The sequence below is a fragment of the Phodopus roborovskii genome, unplaced genomic scaffold (genome assembly GCF_943737965.1).
Source record: "Phodopus roborovskii unplaced genomic scaffold, PHOROB, whole genome shotgun sequence".
Taxonomy (NCBI): Eukaryota; Metazoa; Chordata; class Mammalia; order Rodentia; family Cricetidae; genus Phodopus; species Phodopus roborovskii.
Genome location: NW_026125052.1, coordinates 16,810,147 through 16,835,754, shown reverse-complemented (window position 1 = coordinate 16,835,754; position 25,608 = coordinate 16,810,147). Strand labels below are relative to the sequence as shown.

Genomic DNA, 25,608 nt, shown 5'->3' with positions numbered 1-25,608 from the left:
GAGCATGACATGCTCACCTGCTGGAGGTCAGCAACACTGAATTTGTGAGGAGACTCCAAGAGATAATTCCTGTGGCTTAGCCTGCAAAGATAACACAAGCACTTCCTTAGAAGGGCTTCCAAGGTTAGGCCTCCGTTCCTGCTTTTCTTCCACTCAGCCCTGCCTACCAGCCAGCGACACAGATCTGGGTTACTAGGCAGGCTAAGAGCACACACCCACCTCAACTCACGCCTATAGTACCTGGCACATTAATTAGCCCTTGGCACCTCAGGTACCCTCCCGGGATTGTGTTGAGGATTAAACAATCGACTGAACACATCCAGCACACTGTAAACACATGACTACCAAGCAACGAGGATGATGTGTGTTGACACCTGGTACTCGGAACCGGGCTAAGTACCTAGTCTTTGTGGTAACCCTGTGAAGCCGGACCAATTTTAAATCGCATTTTGAGAAGACAGGAAACACAGGTTAAATGACTTGCCTGAGGTCACAGAGTTAAGAATCAGAGCTTGAGCTTGAACGCAGGAGTCTGACCCGTATCCTTATCCCCTCCATTGAGTCAGTGCCAGCCCTGAAACAGTTCTGAAGCCTAAGAACGTGGACGCAGTCCCCCCCTCCCCCAAGGTCATGTTCAAGTATCTGCTTTCCCTGATCCTCTGAGAGGAACTGATTCACACTCTAGGCAAAGCAGATCCTATTTCAGGTTGAGCAGCAAAAGATGAAGGCAGGACACCAGCTCTGCTCAAGTTCCTAACAGACCAATGGTGGAGAACCCCGGTCACACCCTGAGGGATGAAGAGAAAACATTTGCAGAGAATCCCTGGCACAGAACCGGACTGGCCATGTGTGTGGGCACTGGTGTGGAAGGTTGGTCAAACTGGGGAGGTGTGGGGTCCAATCTGGGTACTCTGGACATCTAGGACAGAACAGTGCCAGGCCCCAGGGAGACTGGCCACACCCTAGCCAATGGCCTCAGTTCTGATCCACAGGGAGCCCAGTGTGGAGCTAGGATGCTGAATCCTACACAGCCAGGCAGGCTACACTGTACCCTGTGGCTGAGGACTCCGATTGGCCCCCAGTGAGACTCCAGCTTTCTGGGAACAGGAAGCTGTCATTTATAACCAGGAAAACACAGAAGGGGCTACAAAGGCTGATCCTGAGTTGGCAGGAAGGGTGGGGCTGTTTTGATGCAGATTTATCCCTGTCATCCTCCCTCTGTCCAGTCCTGGGAGACAATAGGCCCAGGGACTTCCCTGCAAGTTACTGCACCCTTTGCCTGCCATTCTCAGTGTGGCCTTGCCAACTCATTTTTCTGTAAGGTTTGGTTGAGGGCATATACAGAGATGGACACAGCCTGTCCTGTGCCTCAGTTTCTCTCCCTATACAATGAGAAGACCCCACTCAGTGCTCTGGAGCAAAGTTAATGGGCTAGGAAAGGAGACAGGAACCCTCCCTGCCAAGGCCAGGTGATGGGTGGGGGGGAGACTTGATTAGGTGGCCAAGAATTTTATGTGTTCCATATAAGCCACACTTTTCCTCTGGCCACTTCTTTGGAAGCTTCCCAGCCTCCTGGCCCTTCTGTCCAGGCTGTCATGGGCATCCTTCCTCCGGATACATATACTACTGACCCAGCCATCTGCCTGCCTGCCTATGGCCGGTTAAGGCCCAGACACTGAGCCTCTCATGTGGCCCTCACCACAACTCAGGAAGGTCATATAACAAAGACCAGTGGTCCATCTCACAGATGGATAAACAGGCTCACAGCACCAAACACACTTCCTGGAGCCATGCTGTGGTCTAGGTCAGGCAGGGGCTGCTCCTATACTCTTCCCTTGCTCTGAGCTTCGTCTAAAATGGAACTTCCAGGGGGAAAGAATGCTTGATGCACAGAAATGTGGACCTGAGTTAGGATTCCTCAGTACCCACATAAAATGCTGGGGTGTGGCTGCAACCCCAGTGCTGTGGGGGACAAAAACAGGGAACACTGGGACTCACTGGCCAGCCAATCTAACCAAAAAAAATGGCAAGCTTCAGGTTCAATAAAGACTGTCTCCAACGAATAAGACAGAGAGAGGCTGAGCAGGACAGCCCTTTGGCCTCTGTATTCATGTATATGGGTGAGTGCAACCTCCCTTCCCCCATGCACACACATACCACATGTACACACGACTTTCACAAGCCTGGCCCACCCTCTAACAGGCAGTTGTGCAGGGCTGAGCCAAGGTGGGGACAGCGAGTCAAGAAGATGGAGGGAGGCAGAGACGCGGTGCCTGAGCACCCACCAGAGGCTGTTGGGAACAAGTCAGCAGGTAGGGTGAGTGGGGACAGCACCTATGAGCCATGCCATAGTCACCCATCTACACAGATCCTCAGGTCTCTGGGGTTCCAGAGAGGGCAGTGAGACTTTTCTCCCACCCAGAGATTTCATCCCTGGGCAGGCACACATATTCTTTGGAGCCCTAACTCCTGGAATCCCTGAAAGGAAAAAAAGCAGGGTCAACTTCATGGAAAAAAGGAGACCCAGGTAGTATGCTGATCTTAGGTGGCAGAGTCCTCCAAAAGGTTGTCTGTTTTTCTAAGCCCTGTGGAAGGAGATAAAGCTCTGGAGAGGGGGTCACTGGCTATTCTAGGCGGTGTCCCCTTGCCCTACCCAAGATCCAGAGGACCATCACTGGACACACCTATCCCCAAGGCACAGTGCAGGTATACCTCTGGGAGAACTGGGCCTGAGGAGACACGCTCAGACAGTGCTCTCTGTGATGGCCCCTAGGGAAGCAAGGCTAGGGAAAGACAGCTTGTAGGTACCTCTAGTCTCTGAGATTCAACAAGCAGACACCAAGTCAATAATGGGCCATCTACTCGCTCCTCCCCAAGGCCTGACCTGCTGAGGACCCCCCAGAAAGTACAGCCCCTCAACAACCACATCTTCAGCCATAAATATAGGGCCTGGAGATTTATGAGGCAGTCACAGAGAGGCCTTATAAGACTATCCTAAAGTCCAAGGTTACCTCTTATCCCTTGAGTACTAAGAGATTTAGGCTCTGTTGGAAGAGTGCTGCCAACTGTTCATGCTGTAGATGACCTAGAGAGAAATGCAGCCAAAGACACAGCAAGCAGCCAAGGGATGAGCCAGGCCAGCACCCTTCTCTCTTCTGTCCCTTACCACTCTGCCCACTTCCTTTCCTTCTTCAGCCAAAGCTCTCCCGAGCTTTCCATGCATGGTGTCTTCCTCCATGGCCCATGTGTGCCTCTCTTCAGCACGTCTTGCCCTTCCTCTGTAAGGTCTATTTACTTTTCAGGCTCATTTCAGGAGCCCCTCCCTCTAGGAAGTCTTTCTGATGGACCACCTTGGCCTTCAGGTCACATGTGTCTCCTATGTACATCTGGGGCATCCTTTCTCTCCCCTGCTTTGCCCCTGGTTGGAGGTGCTGCTGGCTCACCTGACCCCTGCCAGATCAGTGGCTTCCTGAAGGGAGGCCTTGGGTCTGCCATATCTCAGCACAGTATCCACCTACTTCTCCAGGTGTTCAGAGCAGCTGTTCTCAACAAGCTTGTGTTAAACAAATGAAGGTATGGACAAGGATACAGTGACTTCACAGCCTAGTGGGAAGCTGCCAGCTCAGCTCTGACATCTCCCAGGTGGACGTGTTGACCAGGCTTTGGCTGGTGTGTGCACACAGGTGCATGTGTGCATGAGCAGTGCTCACCGTTTGCTCAGCTCCTTTAGGACGCCACTCCTGCACAGGCCCAGGTAGTCCCCCAGAAGCTTCAGCTGTTCCCGGCTCCTGCCAATGAGGTGCATGCGCTCCACATGCTCGTACAGAGAGGCGTTCACCAGCTGCAGGTTGATAAGGGGCTGGGCCCGGATCTGTGCCAGGAACTTCAGGGCCTGCCGGCAGACCTGGAGAAACCCAGGAAAGACCTTGCCCGGTCAACCAAGGCTTTCTGGCTGGCTGCTGTGTTACCTAGTTCAAACCTGCCTGCAGCCTGTCCCCACTTAATGGTACTTTCTTCAAGTTACAGATCAGGAAATAAGGTCAGAGAACTGAGGCCACTTGACAAAGGTCACACAGCCTGACTTTCAAACCCTGTGGAGACAAGGGAGGGGTCCCCTCCCCATGGGCCTCACAGACTTTCCACACTTTCCTGTCCTCCCAGCCCCCTTTTCCTGCCTACAGGAAACACACTGTCCTCTGGGCCCTAACTCAGGAACCAGGTGACTCCGCTGCCATCAAGCCCCAGCCACAGGAAGCTACAGAGCAGAGCTCCATGACATTCCTGAGTGGCCTCAGCTCTCGACAGTACTTCAGGATGGTCTTCCAACGTCTCAACTGCCAGCGCACTCTGCTTAGAGAAGAGTGGTCAATCTGTATTGTCTCATCTTCAGAACCATCCCTCAGAGAAGTATCTATTTGCCTGTGGATGGCAGAGGCCAGCAAGAGCGGTCCCTCAACACGGGGCTGTCATAAACTCTGTTTTCCATGGCCAAGAGCTAAGGTTTGCAGAGGAAGTCAAAGCACACTTGACGACATGATTCTGAGAGTAAAAGGTGGGAGCTCTGGCACAGGGCTGTGCATGCTGCACCCACATGAAAGGCACAGTGCAGGAATTTACCCTGGTCCCATCGGCCTCTGAGGGCCAGGGCAAGGTATGACAGGACCCTCAGGAGAGCTTCCATAGACTTGGGGGCTGGAGACACCTCTGATCTCCCATCTCCCAACAGTCACCTGTCACTTCCCCCAGCAACGGACAATTGCATTTTCCATGTGCCAAAGCACTGAGGTGATAACCCCCACTCTGGGTAAAGCCCAGTGGCAAACCCTGGTGACTGGGGTCAAATTGCTACCCTCTAGACTGAGCCTCGATCTTCCCACAACTCAGTCTCTGGCCCCAGGCAAGGCTCAACTGAAACAACATCCAGCAATGTGTGCTAAACCCTGCCCAGCCCTGCACACGGGGCTTCATGCTCCCCAGAGGCTGTATGTATCCTGTGGGCATGGAAGAGACAGATCAAAGCAGATCCCTGGTCCTGGGCTGATGCTCTGCCAGGCGCCAGCTGGATCTCAGCACAAGTGGGTCAGCCAGCGTTAGTAGCAGCAAACAATGAAGCCCCAAATCCTTGGGCCAACTACTCTCTGTTTTGAATTTCCCTGTCTTTCCCAGGTCAGTGACTGCTGAGGGAGAACTGGCTGTTTCCTGGTCCTAGAAGCACCTGGAACAGAACTCAGTGTCCTAGTGAGGGGAAAGATGATGCACAGAGACTCCAGCAGTGAATGAGGATCTCCACAGAAATACAGGGCGAGGAGTGCTAACTGTTTTACTGCCAAGGGGTTCTTTCTCCTTTGAATTTTGAGGTTTACATTCCTCTTTGTAGTTGAATAGTTAATGCTAAGGGCAGGGGTAGAGACATGGTAAACAACAGAAGGCCAAAACAAAGCCAATGTTGGGGTTTCCCCTCACCACAGGGGAGCTCAGTCACTATCCCTGGGCAGTGGGGCACATCCAAAACCAAGAAAGTGCAGTCTGTAGGCTCTGACAGATGCAGACAGCTCCTTCCTTGTGTTTCCATGGTTATGCCCTTGGGAGAAAGCCAAGTCTGTCCCCCTGGACAGATAAGTAGCCTAGATAAGTAGCCCTAGGGATGAAGGTGTAACAGGCTATGAGGACAGAAAGGCGCTGCTGGGCACTATGAGACTATCCCACGCAAGCAATCTCCTTCAGAAGTACACATAATAAAGGTGCCCAAGGGCCACCAAGAGGGCTCAGTAGGTAAAGGTGTCTGGCCACACGTGATGGAAGGAGAGCTTGCACATACTGTGCACACACACAGTAATAAAAACATACCCGAGATAGAATATTCAATAAAACCAAATGTGGTAAGGTGAGGTGAGGCAAGGTGAGTCGCAATGCTTATATAAACAATTACACAGAAAGGGCTCTCTCTCTCTCAAAACACTTCTAAAAATTAGCATGGCCATTTTACAGCCAGGAACACTAATGTTCAACGGCTAAAAACTCTGGGCTTCTTCCTTCTTTAAGTTGTAGGTGTGACTTAGGAAAAGGCTTTCTTTTCTCTGCAGGGAGGTGCAGTTGGCTTGGCCCCCAAGGAGAAGCACAAGCCAAGTAAGAGTACACCCTGCTGCCTTGCTGTCTACCTACATCTGTCTGTCGGTCCATCCATCATCAGTGCATTAAATCTACTCTATCCTAATTTCCTACTGACAACCTTACTGCCAAGGTCTTAAACAACTGTTGCTATCTTAGCTTTAGGGAACTGTCCTGAGGTAGCCACTGGGGACCAGAGCTTTACAGAGCCCTGTTCAGGGGCTGCAGTAGACACCAGCTTTCAGTCCCACATCTTAGGGACTGAACCGATGACTCTGGCTCCCCTACAGTGCAAATATTCCCAACAAACGGAGATGTTCTAGGGGAGAATGTTTCTCAGTCTCGGAGCAGCTCTGTGTGGCCAATGACAGCCTGGCCTACAGACTTACCGGGCGTTTTGTGAGGTCCCAGTTGTGGATGATCCTGGCTGGAATCACTGAGGCATCGTCTTGGTGGCAGAAGTCACAGTAATACAGGCCAGAGAAGGCACAGAGCTTGGGGCGTACAAAGGAGAAGCCAATCTGCCGTGAGCAGCCTAGGGGAAGGGATGGGGAGTGAATGATCGAGTTAGTGGGGCCACGTTCGGCTTCCTGTAACATGGAATCTTCATGTAACAGTGGGAAAGGCCTGCTAATATAAAGATAAAAACAATCACTCACTCTCAGGCTGGCAAGACGGTTCAGTGGGAAAAGGCCCACTGATGGATGGTTCAGTGCCACCAGGCCTGATGACTAAAGTTTGATCCCTGGAACCCCACATGGTAGAAGGAGAGAATTGAGTCCTCTGACCTCTTTCTCTCAATAAACATGTCAAAAAAATGTTTTTAATCACTCATATCTCTACCACTTAAAATCAAAACTGGTTTTTTGCCCCCCCCCCTTTTTTTGGACAGACTCTTACTATGTATGTAGATATGTAGAACAGGCTGGTCTTGAACTCAGAGAGACCTGCCCACTTTCTGCCTCCCAAGGGCTGGGATTAAAGGCCTGCACTATGTGCACTGTCACACCCGGCAAAACTGCTGATTAGGACAGCATGCTATTAAACAATGACTGCTGGGAGCACTCAGGCTGAGGGAGGAGGACTCTGTGTTTGCGATCAGCTTAGGGTTAGACGATAAGGACCGGTCCAAAACAAACCCACAGGAAGACATTGGTCAGGTCATGCCAAGGCTAAGTGACAGGTGGTGCTCAAACCTGGGCTTGGTTGATCACAAAGCCTGCATTCTCCATAGCTACCTCTGTTCACTGGGTCCACTGCTGGCTCCCCAAGGCCAACCTGTACTCCTGCCTCTCCACCAGGCTCAGAAACAAGAGCAATAAAGCTAGAACCTTAACCAGCAGTGACAGATCTGTGCAGAGAGGTCTGGCCACAGAAACAGACGGGGAAGCTAGCAGCAACAGCATGACCTACACATAACATGGTGTCCGCTTGAGCCTACAGTGGCTTATCTCAGGACAATGGGCAGTGACAGCTTTAGCCACTTGGTCAGTACCTCTCCATACTAGAGAGCAGTGTGAGTCAGGAGTGCTCAGGGAAAAACCTAACATCTACCTTAGTGCTTAATGGCCTGCTGCCTCCCAATGGGAGGGGGGTGGGGGTTTGCCTTTGGTCTCAGGACCAAAGACCTGGCTTTCTTGCTCATCAGCTGCCTCATCCTGACCCTGACCTACTTTCCTAAGACTCTCTTTCACTGTAAAACTAGCTATTTTGTGAGGTCATGACAAAGTGTAAATAATGAGCCCTGTAAACTATGAGTTCTAACACAAGAATGACTGGTTGGCATCTTCTGGCCACTGGACAGTGCAGCAGTATAGAAAGCCCGAACGCCTTGGATTTACAGGTCTCAGATGGCAGGCTGGCAGGTGACAGCCACAGGGAAGAGTTCTCCTTATAGTGCTCACACCCACAGACAAGAACCTCCCCCACAAGAGCAGAGTGTGAGTGCTGGGGCAGGCAGAGGTGCCTTCTGCAGGAAGCTCTGCTCAGCCGCTTCACCCACCCTCCAGGGCCTTGCCACAGGCCACTTCCTTCCAGGCACTTGAAGCAGGCTTTTCTCTGTGGTCCCATCAGGACAGTTCAGCTTTCTACTCCATTCTTCTACAACAGGGCAGCTGATATCTCCCCTGGATAGCATGTCCAGGGGATAGATGGGAAGAGGTGCCAATGGAAGGCGGGCAGCGGAACATCATGAAACTGGGAGGCCCTCTAGTGTCATGCCCACGAGCACAAGTTCTGAGACATAATCATCAAAGTCTAATTCTGTCTCTTGCATATACTAGGAGCCTGAGACAAGATACTAGCTTTGGGCTCCAGTTTCCTCACCAATACTATAAGCAGAGAAAATAGTAGCCCCTAACTCTACAAGGGTATACTGACACACACACCCCACCCCTGCCCATGATGACACTGACATAGCAGAATCCTTCACATGGGATACTATGCATATGAGAAAAGGACAGAAAAGCCAACTACGTATGTGGTGACAAAATGCCTGTAATCCCAACACTTAGGGGGCTGAGGCAGCAAGAATTCAAGGTCAGCTTGGGCTATACAGTGAGACTGTATCTAAAAAAAAAAAAAAAGAAGCAGAAGAATAAAGAAAGAAATGGGGGTGGGGACACAGTTGCACATGTCTATAATCCCCGCACTTAGGAAGGCAGGAGGACCAAGAGTTCAAGGTCATCTTCAGTTACATAACAAATTCAAGGCCAGCCTGGGCTACCTGAGACATGAGGGGAAGATGGACCCCCAAGCTGTGGAGCAATATACTACCCAACACAGTGGCTAAAAGTCAGGAGGTCCCCTTTATACGCAAGCAAATGGAAAGTTCAGTTCTTAGTTATATATAGTTATACTTTAAACATTCAGTGGCCATTTGTAACCTATAACTATGGTTGGAAAGTACAGACCAGATGCTTTCATCATTACAGAAGCCCTATTGGACAGCAATGAATAGCATAGCATGTCTTCCAAAGGCATGCAAGCACATTTCAGAAGGATCCTACACCCTTGCAACAAAAGTATACTCAGTGTAGCAATAATATAAAGTAGGAAGGATAGAAGGGCTCAGGAAGCAGGACTGCCACCCACAGGTCCACCCAACATTAGGAGGTGTCAAGTGGTAGGGTGTCTGTCCACAGAGGGCACTGTGGAGGAGCAGAGGCTGCAGGGCAGGTACCATCTGCTCTATCGGATATGGGAAGGATAAAGGCCTTGGTGGGGAGCCCCAGTCAGCACCTGCACAGAAGCAGCCCTGCGAGTCAAGGCCCTTCTCAGTGGGGATGGCCACAAGGTACTGTAGCAGGAAGCCGTTCTCCCTGGTGGCAAACTTCAGCACCTCTTGGCAGTTTTCATCCAGGCTCCCCCCAAGTGTCACAGCCTCCTCAGCTGACTCCAAGTAAGATGCCAGCACCTTTCGGACCAGGTCTCTCCACAGGGTGGCCTCCTCAGTGTTCTTGGCTTGCAGTTTCAGGACAGCCTTGCCTGTGATGATTTTGAAGAAGGCTGGGCCCCCAAGGCTGGTATCTGGCAAGATGTCTCGGATGGTCTCCACCCCATGGCTATCACTTAGCATCTTTTCATTGTTTCTCACACGGAAACATTTCAGAGTCTCCAAGGACAGGGAAAAAATATAGGGGACCCAGGTCCGGTCCACATACAGGTACAAAAGGGACTCTTTGATAGCATCTGGCTCCGGAACCTGGGCAGATGTCCAGTCCAACTGCATGCCCTGGACCCCTGCAGGCTCTGGGGGCAGGGCTGAGTGAGGGGGGAAGCTGTCTGATGGAGCCTCTAGGGCATCCTCAGGTAGGTCCGAGTACTGGATATTCACCCACTCGTCCTCCTGCTGAGGACGCACCTTCTGCAGAGCCTCCCGCACGCGGTCAAGCCAGTCCTCAGCCTCATCCTGGGAGGAGGCACGCAGTGCCAGCTTCTTGCCAGAGAAGACCAACTCAAATCGTCCATCACTGTGGGCTGGTCCTACAGCTTCACATCGGAGCAAGGAGCAGCTTTCCACACAGGTGCGCTCCTCATCACTTAGGTAGAGGCGGAGCTCCAGTGGGGACAGCTCACAAAAGAATTCCTTCCAGATGCCCATGGCCCCTCGCCGGGCTACTGTGCCCAGCTTCATGAGGCCCCGGAATGGGTTAGACAGGCCTATTGGGAAAAAAAGAGGCACTTTAGACTATGGGCCTGACCCACAACTGGTACCCAGTGTCCTTCGTGGGAGAATGACTGCCATCAGAAGCACTTTCAGATGGAGTGTCTTTTTGCACATCTCCATCTTTCATCCCAAAGCTGGTGACCTCACCTCCAACATTTCATTGAAAAGGCAAAAACACTCAGACTCCTCCGTGGGCCTCCTCACTGCACTGCCTCTGAGCATCTGTGCCCATACTTCCCAACTGTCTCTGCTGAGGCCAGCCCCTCCCTTCACCCACTCAATATCATCCCTCCAGCAATTCTCCAACCCCCCAACATTGTCCCTTTCTCCCTTCTCTACTGGGTCATTCCTAGCAGCACACATGCAGTTGTCATTCCTTCCATGTTAAAAACCCCTCTCTCTCTTGACTCCCATCTCTAACTGCCACCCTGCTTCTTGGTCCCGTTTTACCAAAACCCATAACCCACATTTTGTCTCTGGCTTCCCTGTTCCCATTCCTCCTTGAACCTGGTTCCATTAGGCTCCCATATATCTCCTCATGCCATTACAACTGCTCCTTCAAGGCCACCAAAGCCTACTCTGTGATCAATCCAAGCCCTCATTCCTAGCCTTCACCTCCCTGACCCACAAAGCCTGAAGCACTTGGGGCTCAGTGTTGTGCCTCAGCTCCATGGCCACCTCTTCCTAGCTGTTCCTGCCTGCCTTCAGGGACTTATGTGAACACACACAAGTAAATAATACTGTTTAAATTGGCCAGGTCATGAGATGCTCAGAACTATAGCCCAAGCATTTCCTGTGGCCCATAGGCCTCAGTCCCACATACCTCATCTCTTCACACTACCATGACCTGCCCCCATCTACTGTGGTCACCAATGTTCCCAGGACATGTCAAATATGTTACCAGAAGGGCACTATTAATCACCTTCTCTCTGCTTGAGATGCAGATCACTTCATGTTCCCTCTTTCATCCTGACTGTCATCTCATCTGTGAGGAGGGCCTGGGTCAAACTCTAGTAAGACTTCTCTCCCTCTGAGCACTACGGATGGTTCTCCATCATCACCATTTGACCACACAACATTTACTGGTCAGTTTCCCTACATTCTGACGAGGGAAGAGTAGAGGAAGCTTCAGGAAGACAGGACGCTGTTTTCAGCACCTAGGTAGGGCAGAGCTGGGCACATTATAAATGGTACCTGGCACATTGAGAAACATCTGCTGTGTGAGTTTGTGGGGAGGTGGCTGAGTATGTGTGTACCACACACTGCTCATTGCTCCCTACTTCCCTGGAACTACCCGCAAGCGGGAGTCTGAAAGACACATGGTTCTCTCTCTCCCAGTCTGGACTAGAGTGATGGGGAACCTAACAGCCTACGCATGAAGCACTGATTCTCTGTGGTTAGAAACTACAATCAGCCATGAAAGTCAACCCAAGAGAAGCCAACATAGACACCGGGGCTTTGGCAAGTCCTCTGTTGACTGCCCACCATCAGAAAATGAGAGATAGAGACCAACCTCAAGTGAAATCTGTAGGTTTGGTGACTCATGCTTTTAACCTCAACACTCAAGAAGCTAAGGCAGGAGGACTGTGACAAATTTGAGGCTAATTAAGTTGAGCAGTTGAGCTTCAGGCCAACCTATGCCACAATGTGAGACCTTGTCTCAAAACGAAACAACAAACAAATAAAACATATATTTGCAATTGGGTCTTGTTTGTTCTTGCTTTTCTGAGGCACTGGCTAATGGTCCTGCTGAGCCTCCTGAGTGGCACCCTGTGGGCAGTTCTTACACTGCTCTAGTGGACCATGCAAGTGAGTACAGCTCATTTCTGGAAGTGCATTCCTGCCTCAGCGTCACCTTGCCTCTACACTCTGGAAGAACACACTACCTGTCTGCAATAGTGAAGAGGACTGAGAGCTGACTTTGGAAAGACACTGTCCCTGGAGACTCTATAGAGACACCTACCCATCTGCCTCCGATGTACCACACAGAAGTTTTTATGATCTTGTGGCAACACGGCTGCCAGGGCTGCTTTGGCATTCCCGCAGCCTGGTGAAGGTACACATGCTTTGTCTAATGCCCCCAGGGAACAGCTCTTTCTTGGTCCTTGAGAAAAACACCTCTGCAGAGCAGGCCTTGACTCTGGAGTCCCTTGCAAAGGAGATGTGGAGAGGTCAGAAGAACTCTTGGGAGCATGCTCCTGGGGAGGTCGGCAGAAGTCATCTTCAGAGATCCAGCTTTTGTTTTTCTATAAGAAAAGAAATAGTGGGTGTTATGAGTAGGTTTTTTTTCCATTCCACCGGTCTGGTCCCACAGCCGTGCCAGCCCCAAATAACACACAGAGACGCTATATTAGATATAAAGCTGTTGGCCTGTTACTAGCATTTCTTATTGGCTAGCTGTCTTAAATAGTAACCCATTTCTATTAATCTAAGTATTTCCACGTGGTCTTATCTTACTGGAGAGAGGGGCCGGAATTCTGCTCTCCCCGACCTACATCTTGAATCTCCTCCCTACTTCTCCCTCTGTCCTCCTTGTCTCCTAGTCCCGCCTATCTTGCTTTCCTGTTGGCCAACAGTGCTTTATTCATTAACCAATAAGAGAAACATATTTACAGAATGACATCTCCTATCAAGTATGGCAGTCTTTTAAGAGTTATAAAAATGTTTATAAATATTGTTGTTAGTCCACATATAATAGAATAAAAAATATGAATGCACATTGGGCTTGAGAGATGGCTCAGAGATTAAGAGCACTTGTTACTCTTGTGAAGGAACAAAGTTTGGTTCCCAGCACCAACACTGGGTGACCCCCTTGTTACTCCAGCTCCAGGAAAATCTATAAATGATGTCCTCTTCTGGCCTCCGTGGGCAACTGCATGCACATACACATACACACAAAATACAACTTTAAAAAATGTGTGTGTGCAGGGCTGAAGAGATGGCTCAGCCGGTTAGGCTAGGCTCACACCAAAAAATGGGTGTGCAACTCCACATCTTTGGTATACTCATAGAGGTGCATAACCATCTAAGTTTGGAATATTTTCATCACTCACAAAACAAATAAACCTGTCTATCTCCCACGCCCTCTTTCTTGGCATACACCTAGGAGCAGAATTGGTAGATCATGCTTGAACTCCATATTTAACTTGAAATTAACGTGCTGTTTTGCAAAGTGGCTATACCATTTTACATTACCATTTTACATTCCCATTAGCAATGTATGAGGCTGATACTACTAAAGGGAGGGGGGTTTGTGCACATGGAGGTCAGAGAACAACTTCAGTTTTCTCCTTCCATCTTTATGTGAGCTCTGGTGATCAGAATTAGGTTGCCAGGCTTGAGTGGGAAGCAGCTTTATCTACCTGCTGAGCATCTCGCCAGCTCTCCAGTATCCTTCTAAACTCTTCCAACTTCTGTCATTAAGTCTTTCTGCCATGCTGGCCTGTGAAGTAGTGTCTCACTGTGGTTTTGATTTGCATTTCCTTAATGTCTAACGGCAAGAGGACATCTTTTCATATTGGTTACCACTATCTTTTCTTTGGATTTTTATTTTTAATTGGGCTTATGGTTTTGTTGTTAGGATTGACTTTAGCTTCCAGCCTCTGAATGTGACCTTGTTTAGACACAGAGTACTTGCAAATTTAATTAGTTCAGATGCACTTGTATTAGAGCCTTCCCTTCATCTAACACAACAGATGTTTTTATAAGAGGAGACATAGAGTCACACGCCTCCAATCCTGTGACTCTAGGGACAAAGACAAGCGGATCTCTATGAGTTCAGGGCAGCCTGGTGTGCACAGTGAGTTCCAGGCCAGACTCTGGCGCAAAACCAAACAAAAAAGGAGATGACACACACAGAGGAGAATGTCAAGTGGAGGGAGAAGCATGGGATCATGGAGGGGTGGAGTGGAGTGATGCCGAGAATACTAAGAACGAAGGGAAAGAAAGACAGGGAAGAAGTTCCTCCTCAGAATCTGCAGAAGGACCAACCTCATGGACATCTGGCTCTGTACTCAGCTTCTGGTACTACTGAGGAATACACAGTTGCTGTCTTAGTCCATCAGACTTATGGTACTTCGTGATAACTGTTTTAGAAAACCAACAAAAATTACAAGCATTCTGGGCAGATTCTGAACACCAGAATCATATCAGGTTTCTGAATGACTGATAATTTCTCCTATTCTACACTGTCTTTTATTGTTTTCTTTATCTCTCTCCCTCCTCTCTTTTTGAGACGCTGTCTATAGCCAAGGTTAGTCTAGAGCTCATTACATAGCCCAGGCCAGCTTTGGACCAGCCTCCTGCGGCAGCCTCTTGAGTGCTGTGATTACAGGCCTGAGTCCCCATGCCCAGCTTCTGTTTTCCTTCTTCATGGTGCCTTCTGCAGCGCAGATGTTTTAATTTCAAGCCCAATTTAGCCAGTTTTCCTTCTGTCTGTGCTCCTGCTGTTTTATCTCAGAAGCCACTGCTAAAACTAATGTCACCAAGATTTACTCCTACGTTTTTGCTAAGAGCTTTCTTTATTAGCTCTTACATATCTGTGACCCATTTTAAGTCAACTTCTGTGTAAGATGTAAGGAAGGGGTGTAACTTGATTCTCCTGCAGGTGAAATACAGGTGTCTTGCTCGGCACTTCAGGCTCTTTGGTTTTGGGGATTTGGGGTGATAGAGGTATGGTATACAGGGTTTAGTCCTAAATTATTGCTTCTAATTCTGCTCCCCATATTGAGAAGGTTCTTGAAGCCCCTAGCAAGGAGGTCCTCTTCCCCTCCCCCAGTGTACTATTTAAGTCTGAAGCTGCTCACTGACAGGGGAAGTTGGGGATATCTGGAGCCAGGCGGCCTGTGAGAATATTTCTTAGTTCCTATTTTTCACTACTATAATTTCTTCTGCCTTTCTACACTGGAACATGGAAGAGCAGAGGCAAGGAAGCTGGCTGGCTGCACTACGTGGCTGTCTATACAAAGGAAATGAGTCACGCAAGGGCAGGATCCACCCCACTGCTCTGTTAAGTGCTACCAATCTCACTCTGACATTGCTATTTCTAACCCCTAAATCAAGAATGCCTTCCCTGCTGATGTAGGCAGGAAAGCGGACTCAGGCTAGGGCTATGTCAGAAGGCTGGTTGGACAGTTTAATACATTCAGTTGTAACAAGACTCCTGAAGCCATGAAAGGCGAGTTCTGATTCAGGCACTTGGGGGAGCTCTCCAGATTGGGGCCCCCAGAGCCTCTTCATGTGACTTTCAGAGCTAGCAGGCACTTCCTTCCATTAGGAACAGGATGATGTGTCAGTCAGGGTGGCTGCTAGGGACCATGCAAAACTGGTCTAAACAAAGACTGTCTGGGTCACCAAAACCTAGATGATTCCCCTAGGAAAATGAATGTGAGGAATGGGTCCCAGGAGCCACCTGGCTATCCTAGTGACCTCATACATACCTGGTGATCCTGCACTGTGCAAGCCCTAGTAAGAGAGGGCACTATCTCTTAGGGTTCCACCAGGGGTCACCTCTCACCTTCTGGAAGCCTCCCAGGAAGCATATCACCCTGCTGGGTGATATCCTCTGCTCACCTTCATCCTATAAGGCTGTTCCGAACTATCATTTTTCTGGATAATGTCAAGCAAAGTACATGGCATTGAGTCATGAAAGACAGGAGACTATTTTCATTTACACAAGTGTGTGAAGAACTCTGTGGAGTCAGTTCTCTCTATGCACCTTTATTTGGGTTCCAGTGACCACACTTACGTCGCTAGACTTGTGTGGCAAGTATTTTGACTCACTGAGCCATCTTCCAGCCCAAAGAACTAACTCCTGACTACCCAAATGTTGTCACTGTAAAACAACAGAGGTGGGTGGAAGGATCAGGAGGGATGGTGACAACTGTGGATGTATAGGTGGGTTGGGGGCTTGCTTCTCTATCCACTGAGGAGAGGGAGACTATTAAGAAACGTTCTGAGCCCATTGACCTCAAAGCAGCCACTGTGAGATGATTCTGTAGAGAATGGCTCTGTTCCTCTCAAACAACAATGAGAAACAGTGGAGCAGATTCCACTGAGAAAGCACTGAGGATCTATTTGCCTCATGGGGTGAGGTAGAAAAAGAATAATGGGTCATGGCAATCACATGATCCACTATCTAGTCCCCCCCCCCTTTTTTTTTTCCTCTTGCCTCATTCTGCCACCCTCCCACATCTGCTTGTTCAGGGTCATAAATCTGCCAGCTCTGTTCCTTCAAACTGTGAGGAGATCACCACTGACCTGGGATCTACATCTGAGCAGCATCTGCCATTAGGGATCCAAGTCAGAGGAATGCCGCCTTGAATTATTAGGCGTCAGGATGCTATAGTTAAGGAATGTAATGCTCTCAGGACCATTTTCAAAAGGACTGGACTTTCTGTTCAGGCTGTCTTTATTATGCTAAGCAAGGGGACTGCCTGTATGTACAACTGCAGGGGGGATCCCATGCCACAAACAGTGTGTGGGATAGTGATTAGGCCAGGTTTAGTCACCCCCAAGAGCTCCCCATTCCCTACGCCCTTCCTCCCTAGCACATAGCTCTAGTGTAATTATAATGTACATCATCAGGTATCTAATCTGATGACTGTCTCCAAAGGCCAGAGCTCTTGTCTGTCCTGTTTCATTACTGTATCCCTAGCATCTGTCATGGAGCTTGGCTCACAGTCAATGCTTTATGTTGAATGATTTGCAAACAAAACATTTGAAAAAGAAAGGCAGAATGGTTCTCAGGGCTTTAAAAGCTTGATGATGACTAGCCTACTCCTATCAACAACAAAAGACAACCAAAAAGGAAATGATGAATTCTACCTTCTAAACAAGGTAGAACAAACAGATAACAAGGACAGTAACAGGGACGGTACTTTCCAGACCCAGGAGGTCAGAGAAGGTTGGGACAACACTGAGGCACAGAGGACAGTCAGGAAGGGTCCTGGCACAGGGGATAGTCAGGAAGGGTCTAGGCATAAAAAAACAGTTACTGTAAAAACTGGAACCTATAAGGAACTTGTTTTATCTAGGGAACTAATGGGAAGCTAGAGGGTCAAAAAACTGTGGATGGGGAAGAATTAAGTTAAGAGGTGATGAATACCATGTCTATGATGAGGTACCATGTCTGTGATGAGGTACCATGTCTGAGCCTGCAAAGCAGAAGCCAGACCCTAGGCAAGGGTGAACTCTGCATGATCAAGGCCACATTTGGAAGCTCAGCTAGACACAGACAGCCACTTCTTAAAGCATCCTTCTCTCTGCAGTTTGAGGCAGGAGATGTAGACCTTCCAACCTTCAGCATACTTTCATGACTGCCTACTTAAGGCCTCAGAAAATACATCTTCCTGAAATAAATCTGGTATATCTTCAAAATGGGAAATACAGAGAATCTGACCCAGTTATGCAGTTACATGATTTTCATAGTCATATTCAATACTTTGAGGTAGATCAAGCAGATGTCTATATAGAAAAATACAAATTGGAGCCAGAGAGGCAGCTTAGTGGGGAAGGAATTTGCAGCCAAGCCTGGCAACCTGAGATTAATCACTAGAAACCACATGGTGGAAGGAGATAACTGACCCTCAGAAGATATCCTCTGACCTCCATTTGTGTGCTGTAACACACTTAGTGGCCACATACACACTTGCACATGCACACAAATGCTCTGTCAATAGATAAAATTGACTGCTACCTCATACACAGGGAAGTGAAAGCAGAAGAATCGGAAATACAAAGTCATTTTAGGCTCAATACATGATCAATATGAGGTCAGCATAAGCTAAAAGAGACCCTGTATCAAAAATCAGAAAACAAAAAACAAAACAAACAAAAACCAAAGCACATGAATTCATTTTAAGAATGGGTTGGGGGGGGATGGCTCAGTGGTTAGGAGCACTGGCTGCTCTTCCAGAGGACCCTGGTTTGATTCCCAGCACCCATGGTGACTCACAACCACCTGTAACTCCAGTTCTAGGGAATCTGATGTCCTTCTCTGGTCTCTGTGGACACCAGGAACACATGTAGTATACATATATACATGCATGTAAGACATCCATACACATAAAATAAAAATTAAAACAAAATAAAATGTGATGGTGCTTCACAAAAGACAAAGTGGCCTTATATAAGCAAATGAAAGGACATTCTTTAATCACCAGAAACATACAGATTAAACACACATGAACTACCACTTTTCATCCACCAGGATGGCTATAATAATAGATTCATTTGAAACTAGATAATTACAACTGTTGGTAAGGATGCTGAGAAACACATTGGTGGAAATGTAAACTAGGCCAGCTGCTTTGGAAAACAATTTGGCAGTTCCACAAAATGTTAAAAATAGAGTTACTATATGATCCAAAAATTCTACTAATATAATTTTAAGTATCTAAAAGAATTAGAAGCATATGCCCATACTAAATCTTGGACACCCATGTCTATAACATTAATTGTAATATCCAGAAAGTGTTAATAATCCAACTGCCATCAACATATATCACATGACTTAGTCATACAATGGAAAATACGATGGGGTATTTATTACTCAGTAGTAACAGGGATAAAGAACTGATATATGCTGTAACATGGGTGAACCTTTTTATTGGCTTATTTTTGAAGTAGGTTCTTCTTACTAAGCTGGTCACATGATCTTCCTGCCTGTGCTAGGATAATAGAGATGAGCCACCACACTCAACTGAATTAATTCTTAAAACATCATACTTAGGGGCATGGGAAGATGGCTCAATCAGTAAAATGCTTGCCACATAAACATGAGGCCCTAACTTAGGATCCTCAGCACCCATGCAAAAGGATGGATGCAGTAGCATACCTCTGGGCTCCACACATATGTGTGCACATATACACAAACAGCTGAAGCCAGTCACAAAACCACGATCCCATTTATATGAAATATCCAGAACAAACAAGTCTATTGAGATCAAGCAGTGGTTATCTGAGCTTGAGGAGATTCACTGCTAATAAAGTTTCTTTAAATGAGAGATTTAAATGTTCTAAAATTATATCATATTGATAGCTCTACAATCATAAATAAACCAAAATTCACTGAATTATGTTTCTACATGGTATGTGAATTAGACCCCAATAAGCAATTTAACAGTGCTTATTTTATGTACCACATCTAAATCTAGACTGGCCACATTTTTCTTTCTTTTTCTTGAAACAGTATCTCACTATATAGCCTTAAATTCAAGATCTTTCTGCTTCCACCTCAGAGCACTGAGATTATAGGTTTACATGACCATGGCCATCTGGGGACAGGACACATTTGAGTGCCCAACAGCCACTGTTGGTTTAGTGACTGCCACATTTGACCACAAGGTTCATGACCTAGTCCATGTTAAAAGTGAGTATTTTCAGAGGATATTTCAGTATATTCAGTATATTTCAGGATCTTATGAAAATTTAATTTTAAGTATTAAGAAGAAAATCAAGTCTCAGGCATGTGAAATGGCTTTTCCATGGGCATAAACTAATAAATGGTGGCAGCTTAGGGACAGAGATTGGCCACTGGTAATCCCAGCACTTGGGAGGCTGAGGCAGTATTGAAAGATCACATGTCAGATGCCAACCTGAGGTGCACAGAGTTGAAGGCCAACCTGGGCTACACAGTGAAACCCTGTCTTAAAAACAGATACAAAAAAAAAAAAAAAAAAAAATTCAAACAGAGTGTGGTATTAGATGGGGATCACTTTTTTCATGGAGTGGTTATGAAGACAAGAAGAAATATTTATAATACCTGGCTCATCTCCACTACTGACACACCAAGACACATTAGCTCCTCATTACCATGTTGCTAATACTGTCCCAGTGAGGAACAGGAAAGCTAACAAGACGGCACCAGATGGGGACACTTCAGCTTTGAGTCACTCCTGAGACTCCCCTGAACAGCCTTCACACTCACCGGACTGGTAGGAGAGGAAACCACGAGCTTCGGCCCAACTCCACCATACTGCAGGGCCTTCGGCTGACCACTCCTTTGGCCTGCTGTTCCGCCCATGAGACCTGAAGGCTGCTGGTCTGAAGTGCTCCCTGCAGGGGCAGCTTGGGGAGGGCCCAGATGCTGCACATCTGGGGTTTCCTGGGGAAGTAGATGATGCTTGTGGCCACCACTTGGGGTCCCAGAGGAAGCGCGGGCAGGAAGGTGCTCCGCAGGCCTCTCTAAGCGCAGATGTGTGCTGGTAGCTGCACTGTGGAGGGAGAGAGGGGACTGGAGCGTGGAGGTCTCTGTCTCTTGGCTTGGTCCGCTGCTTGGCACAGAGTTAACCTGGGCTTTTCTGAATTCTGACAACACCCTAGAAGTTTTTAAACAAACAAACCTGTGTGACAAGTCGGTGGCTAGGATGTCCACTGCTACTGGAGCAGTGGTAAGAGTAGAAAGCTGCTGATTATTTTAAAACCAAACCAAACAACACTCTCTAATTACTCCATTCCTCAGCTCCCACATAGGCCTCTTCTGATGCTCCTCACTGACACTAGGACTTGGGGCACAGTGGGTGAGCAAGTGAGCTGTTGGAGCCCCGTTTCAGGTGGCTCATTCCCATAGCAGACTGTGGCCCTAGAGAATTCACTTGGCCAAACGTGGTGCCTTAGAGGGGGCTCCTCAACAGCTAAGAGCTGAGGCACTGAGAATCTGCTCTCTGAAATAAGGGATAGTGAAGTGAGGACAGTCAGGGGCACCAAGTCCTCAAAGTCCACCCTCAAAGGGGACTAGATACAGAGAAGCTTCAGGTCCTCCAAACCACTGCTGGAACCCAGTGATTTCCCACATGGTGTGGAAAGGTATGTACGAGCACACAGGGTGTAACTTACTAATGTCTCTTTGTAGAGTAACTGTCCCTTGTCCCCTCAGAGGGGCCACTGAGTCAACATTAATGCCTTGATATACATATATGTATACTTCTGGGCCTTCTGGAATGTGCCCAGGCTAGTGACTGCTCCTCCCTCTCCTGAGCTTCTGGGAATCCAAGTTACCTTTTAAAAACAAACTATTTGTTATTTCCTCTTCTATTTACAAAACCAGAATGCTATGGATAAATGCTGGTTCAGAAGGCTGCCTGGAGTCTAAAGATGGTCTGAGTTCACCACACTGGCTTGGATGAAGTAGGTGTCCCTTAATTTTGGCTGATCTTAGAATGCAAAGTGTTTCCCTGTTCACCAGAGTTCCGCTCTTGCCTACACCATCCCAATCCCACTGACACTCCAAGAAAATAGAGTCAGCAGGTGTCACCAAACCAAGCTGTTACAAATTTTCACATGGATGCCAGAACATTTCAACAAATGGTGCTGCAAAAAGGGGCCAATCACATGGAAGAATTATAGCTCACACCATATACAAACTCTAAAAAAAAAAAAAAAAAAAAAAAAAAAAAATCGATAGAGACCTAAATGTGAGAGCTAAAACTCTTAGAAGAAAATATTGATATAAGTGCATCTTTGCATTATGTAAAATAATGAGTTAGGTAATTCTCAGATATGACATCTAAACCATAAGCAACCAGTCAAAATTGATGGGAGATGCCATTATGTATATATGTTTCTCATACTGGTTAATGAACAAAGCACTGTTGGCCAATAGGAAAGGAAGGTAGGAGGGAGTAGGAGACAAGGAGAAAGAGGAAGTAGAAAGGAGAATCAAGATGGAGAGTCTGGAGAAAGCAGAATGCCGGACAGCTCCCTGGTAAGAGAAATACATAGATCAACAGAAATGGGTTAATACTTAAGACAGAGCTAGCCGATAAGAAACTAGTACCGGGCCAACAGAATTATATCAAATACAGAGTCTCAGTGTGTTATTTAGGGATGGCGTGGCGGCAGGGCAAGACCGGCCGGCGGGTGGAAAAACCGTACTCCTTACATATGGCGCCCAACGTGGCTAGTAAGAACTTCCACTTAAAATTTAACAAAAGCTTTAAAAATGGTTTTAAAAACAAAAGAACAGAGACAAACAAAGTTTCTTGGTAGCAGCACTTTTCTTGGTTGAACTCTGCTTTGCGAGAGACAAGCAGATATTCACGCGGCTCCTTTAAGGGAAGGTTCCTGACTCAGCATAAGCGGCAAAAAACCCGCACAGCTTTTAAAAAGCACTGTTAACAATTTATTGGTATGTATCAGAACTGGCAATGGCAGTGACTATATCTCCAAGCCGGCAACCTGCTGCTTGCTGCGCGTAGACCAGGGCAGTGACCACAGCTTTCATTGCTGGTGGTAAAGGTATCCGCCGCCATCTTTGGTAAACCATGGCAGGAACAACTATGACTTTCATTTCAGCAATGTTGTTGTTTACCAGATAAAAGACTCGTGGCTACAAAAAGATAAAGATTTACATTAAAGACAGATTCATATTTAAAAAAAAAAAAAGCCTCTAAAGGTTTACAGTGTGTTTTAAAATATATGTAGGCTTGGGAGAGAAAAGAAATAAAATGGTTTTAAAAAGAGAGTGAGGAGCTGGGTGTGGTGGCACACACCTTTAATCCCAGCACTCGGGAGACAGAGGCAAGCGCCCCCTATCAGCAGGAAGTAGCTTGGAAAGAACGACGCCCAAATTCCCAAATATTGTTTATAAATGTTTGTTTTCATTTAAGTGGACTTGGTTATAAATGGCTAATGATCACAGCCAATTCTTTTTAAAGGTAAAAAGGGGATTATGGTATAGATATGAATACTTTGTTTTGGAATGGATTTTCATTTATTGATTACTTTGTTTTGGAATGGATTTTCATTTATTGATACAATTTAAGGTCAATTTTGTGATATGTATATTTCTCCTCTTGTTTAGGTATTGTGTTTATATAGCTCATTTAGAAATGTAACGTATAATTTAGTACAGATTATAGATAGTTACCTATAGTAGTCAAAATTTATAGTGTTAGTTAGGTTTTCTAGATATATAAAGATGTATTTTAGATAGATAGGAATTCTTTAAACCTTTCAAAGGCCTACAGAATATGGCATTTAAAATGGTTTAGGGTTTTTCTTTACAATGAGGCACAACTGCTCCTGGCTACACCACCTTCGTCAAAAAGGAAGATGGACATTGAAGAAACTCGTTATGGAGTTTACTTCCAATATGTCAAGACTAGCCATTTGGACAAGATACTGCTCTTGTCTGGACTGTTTGACTTTATGCTGTATAAACTGGACATGCAGGACCCACAGAAAAGTGACTGCTGATTCAAGATGGACATTGCTACAGAGTTCCTGCTTCATGGAAGAGTCTGCCAGACAGTCTGCAGGACACAGAGAAAAGTGGCTGACAAACTGCCAATACAAGAAGACAGTTTAAAGTTTCCTGCTTTGCTGAAGAGTCTGCCAGATACACTATGGCCTATGGGCTGAAGATGGAAGATTACAAAAGAACTTCAGGTGACCAGGCAGTGAGTTGTCTCTGTCATTTCTAGAGTTTATATATTATCCTTCTGTGGTCTTTGAAGGAGTTGAAGACAGATTGTTATGGTTATAGTTTTCCTTAGTTAGGATTAAAGATAAGTTAGTTAGACTTTAGACACACAAAGATAGGATAGATGATGAAATATTTTCTTCATATCTTGCTAAATGTTAATGGACTAAATAGTGTTAACTGTGATTCTTATTTGAGAACTGTTATGTGATATATTTTAATATGTTAAGGTTAAAACCCTTCTTTTTATTTAGACAGAAAAGAGGAGATGATGGGAGATGCCATTATGTATATATGTTTCTCATACTAGTTAATGAATAAAGCACTGTTGGCCAATAGGAAAGGAAGGTAGGAGGGAGTAGGAGACAAGGAGAAAGAGGAAGTAGAAAGGAGAGTCAAGATGGAGAGTCTGGAGAAAGCAGAATGCCGGCCAGCTCCCTGGTAAGAGAAATACATAGATCAACAGAAATGGGTTAATACTTAAGACAAAGCTAGCCGATAAGAAACTAGTACCGGGCCAACAGAATTATATCAAATACAGAGTCTCAGTGTGTTATTTAGGGATGGCGTGGCGGCGGGACAAGACCGGATGGCGGGTGGAAAAACCGTACTCCTTACACAAAATCATAAACTGGACTTCATCAAAATTAAAAACTTCTCCGTGTGAGACAGTCTTGCCAGATAACTCAGCTGATCCTTCTCCCTGAGTGACAGGATTATAAGCATGCACCAACATTCCTGGCCGTAAATAAATAACAAACAAACAAACAAATAAATAAAACTTTTATGATTCACAAAATACTAGCAAAAAAGTGGTCAGGTGGTGGTGGCGCACACCTTTGATCCCAGCACTATGGAGGCAGAGGTAGGTGGATCTCTGAGTGTGAGGCCAGCCTGGGCTACAGAGAGTTCCAGGACAGCCAGGGATACACAGAGAAACCCTGTCTCAAACAAAAACAACAAAAGAAGTGAAGCCAGCCTCCATGGAGTGGTGCACACCTAAATTCCAAAACTTGGAAGGTTGAGGCAAGAAGATTACGAATCTTGCGATCAGCTTGGACCACATAGTAAGTTCCAGGCTACAAAGTGAAACCCTGTCTGAAAACAACAACACAACAAAACAGCAACACACACAACTCACACAATAAAAAAGGGAGACTGTGAGCTGGTATGTACAGCTCAGTTTGGTAGTACATTTGCTTATTATATGCAAAGTTCTGGATTTGATTGCCATCCTGAGGGGAAGAAAGATAGAAATGACAATTTACAACACAGGGGGAAATACTTGTACTATCCAATATCCAGGATATATCAGAATTCTTACAACTCAGCGATAAAATGACAAATAACTGAAGCTAAGATGGGCAAAGAGATCGAAAATACTTCAGTGACGATATCTCCAGTAAATACATGGTAAGGCAGTCAGTATCACTGGCCACCAGGGAAATGCACTACTTTGTACTCACTAGGATGGCCACAATAAAAAACAGAATAATAAGAGTTGGCAAAGATTTAGGGAAATTAACCTTTTTAAAATTTATTTTTTGTAGACAGAGTCTTAACTTGCTATTTAGCCAAGAGTTCTTGTTAATAGTGAGAATGTAAAGTGGTACTGTTTCTATAGAAAGCAGTTTGGTAGCTCCTCAGAAAGTTAAACAGAATTCCATGAGACCCAGCAACTCTTTTCCAGGTCCACACCTATAAGAATCAAAACACATCCAGCCAAAATCTGGACACAACTATTAACCATTATCTGTTCAACCCATTTCCCTGAATGAACAAATTGTGGCAGATGCACCAAATGGGGTATTATTCAGACATGATGCATGCTCTGATGTGGATGAACTGAAAATATTACTCCAAGTATAAGAAACCAGCTACAAAAGGCCACACATTACATGGCTCTGTT

At 46.6% G+C, this 25,608-nt stretch overlaps 1 protein-coding gene across 2 annotated transcripts in view; it reads right to left on the bottom strand.

Moving 5' to 3' along the window:
• The window catches only part of Plekhm1 (pleckstrin homology and RUN domain containing M1), a 48,146-nt gene that overhangs the window by 3,166 nt on the left and 19,372 nt on the right, over window positions 1-25,608 (bottom strand). The window contains exons 5-10 of one of the 2 annotated variants that reach the window (XM_051177619.1): window positions 20,205-20,595; window positions 12,240-12,522; window positions 9,349-10,269; window positions 6,498-6,643; window positions 3,711-3,904; window positions 18-81 (exon numbers count right to left, since the gene is read on the bottom strand). In XM_051177619.1, coding sequence (XP_051033576.1) covers window positions 18-81; window positions 3,711-3,904; window positions 6,498-6,643; window positions 9,349-10,269; window positions 12,240-12,522; window positions 20,205-20,595 — 1,999 coding nt within the window. The remainder of the gene's footprint in view (window positions 1-17; window positions 82-3,710; window positions 3,905-6,497; window positions 6,644-9,348; window positions 10,270-12,239; window positions 12,523-20,204; window positions 20,596-25,608) is intronic. The other variant, XM_051177628.1, reaches the window with a different exon arrangement.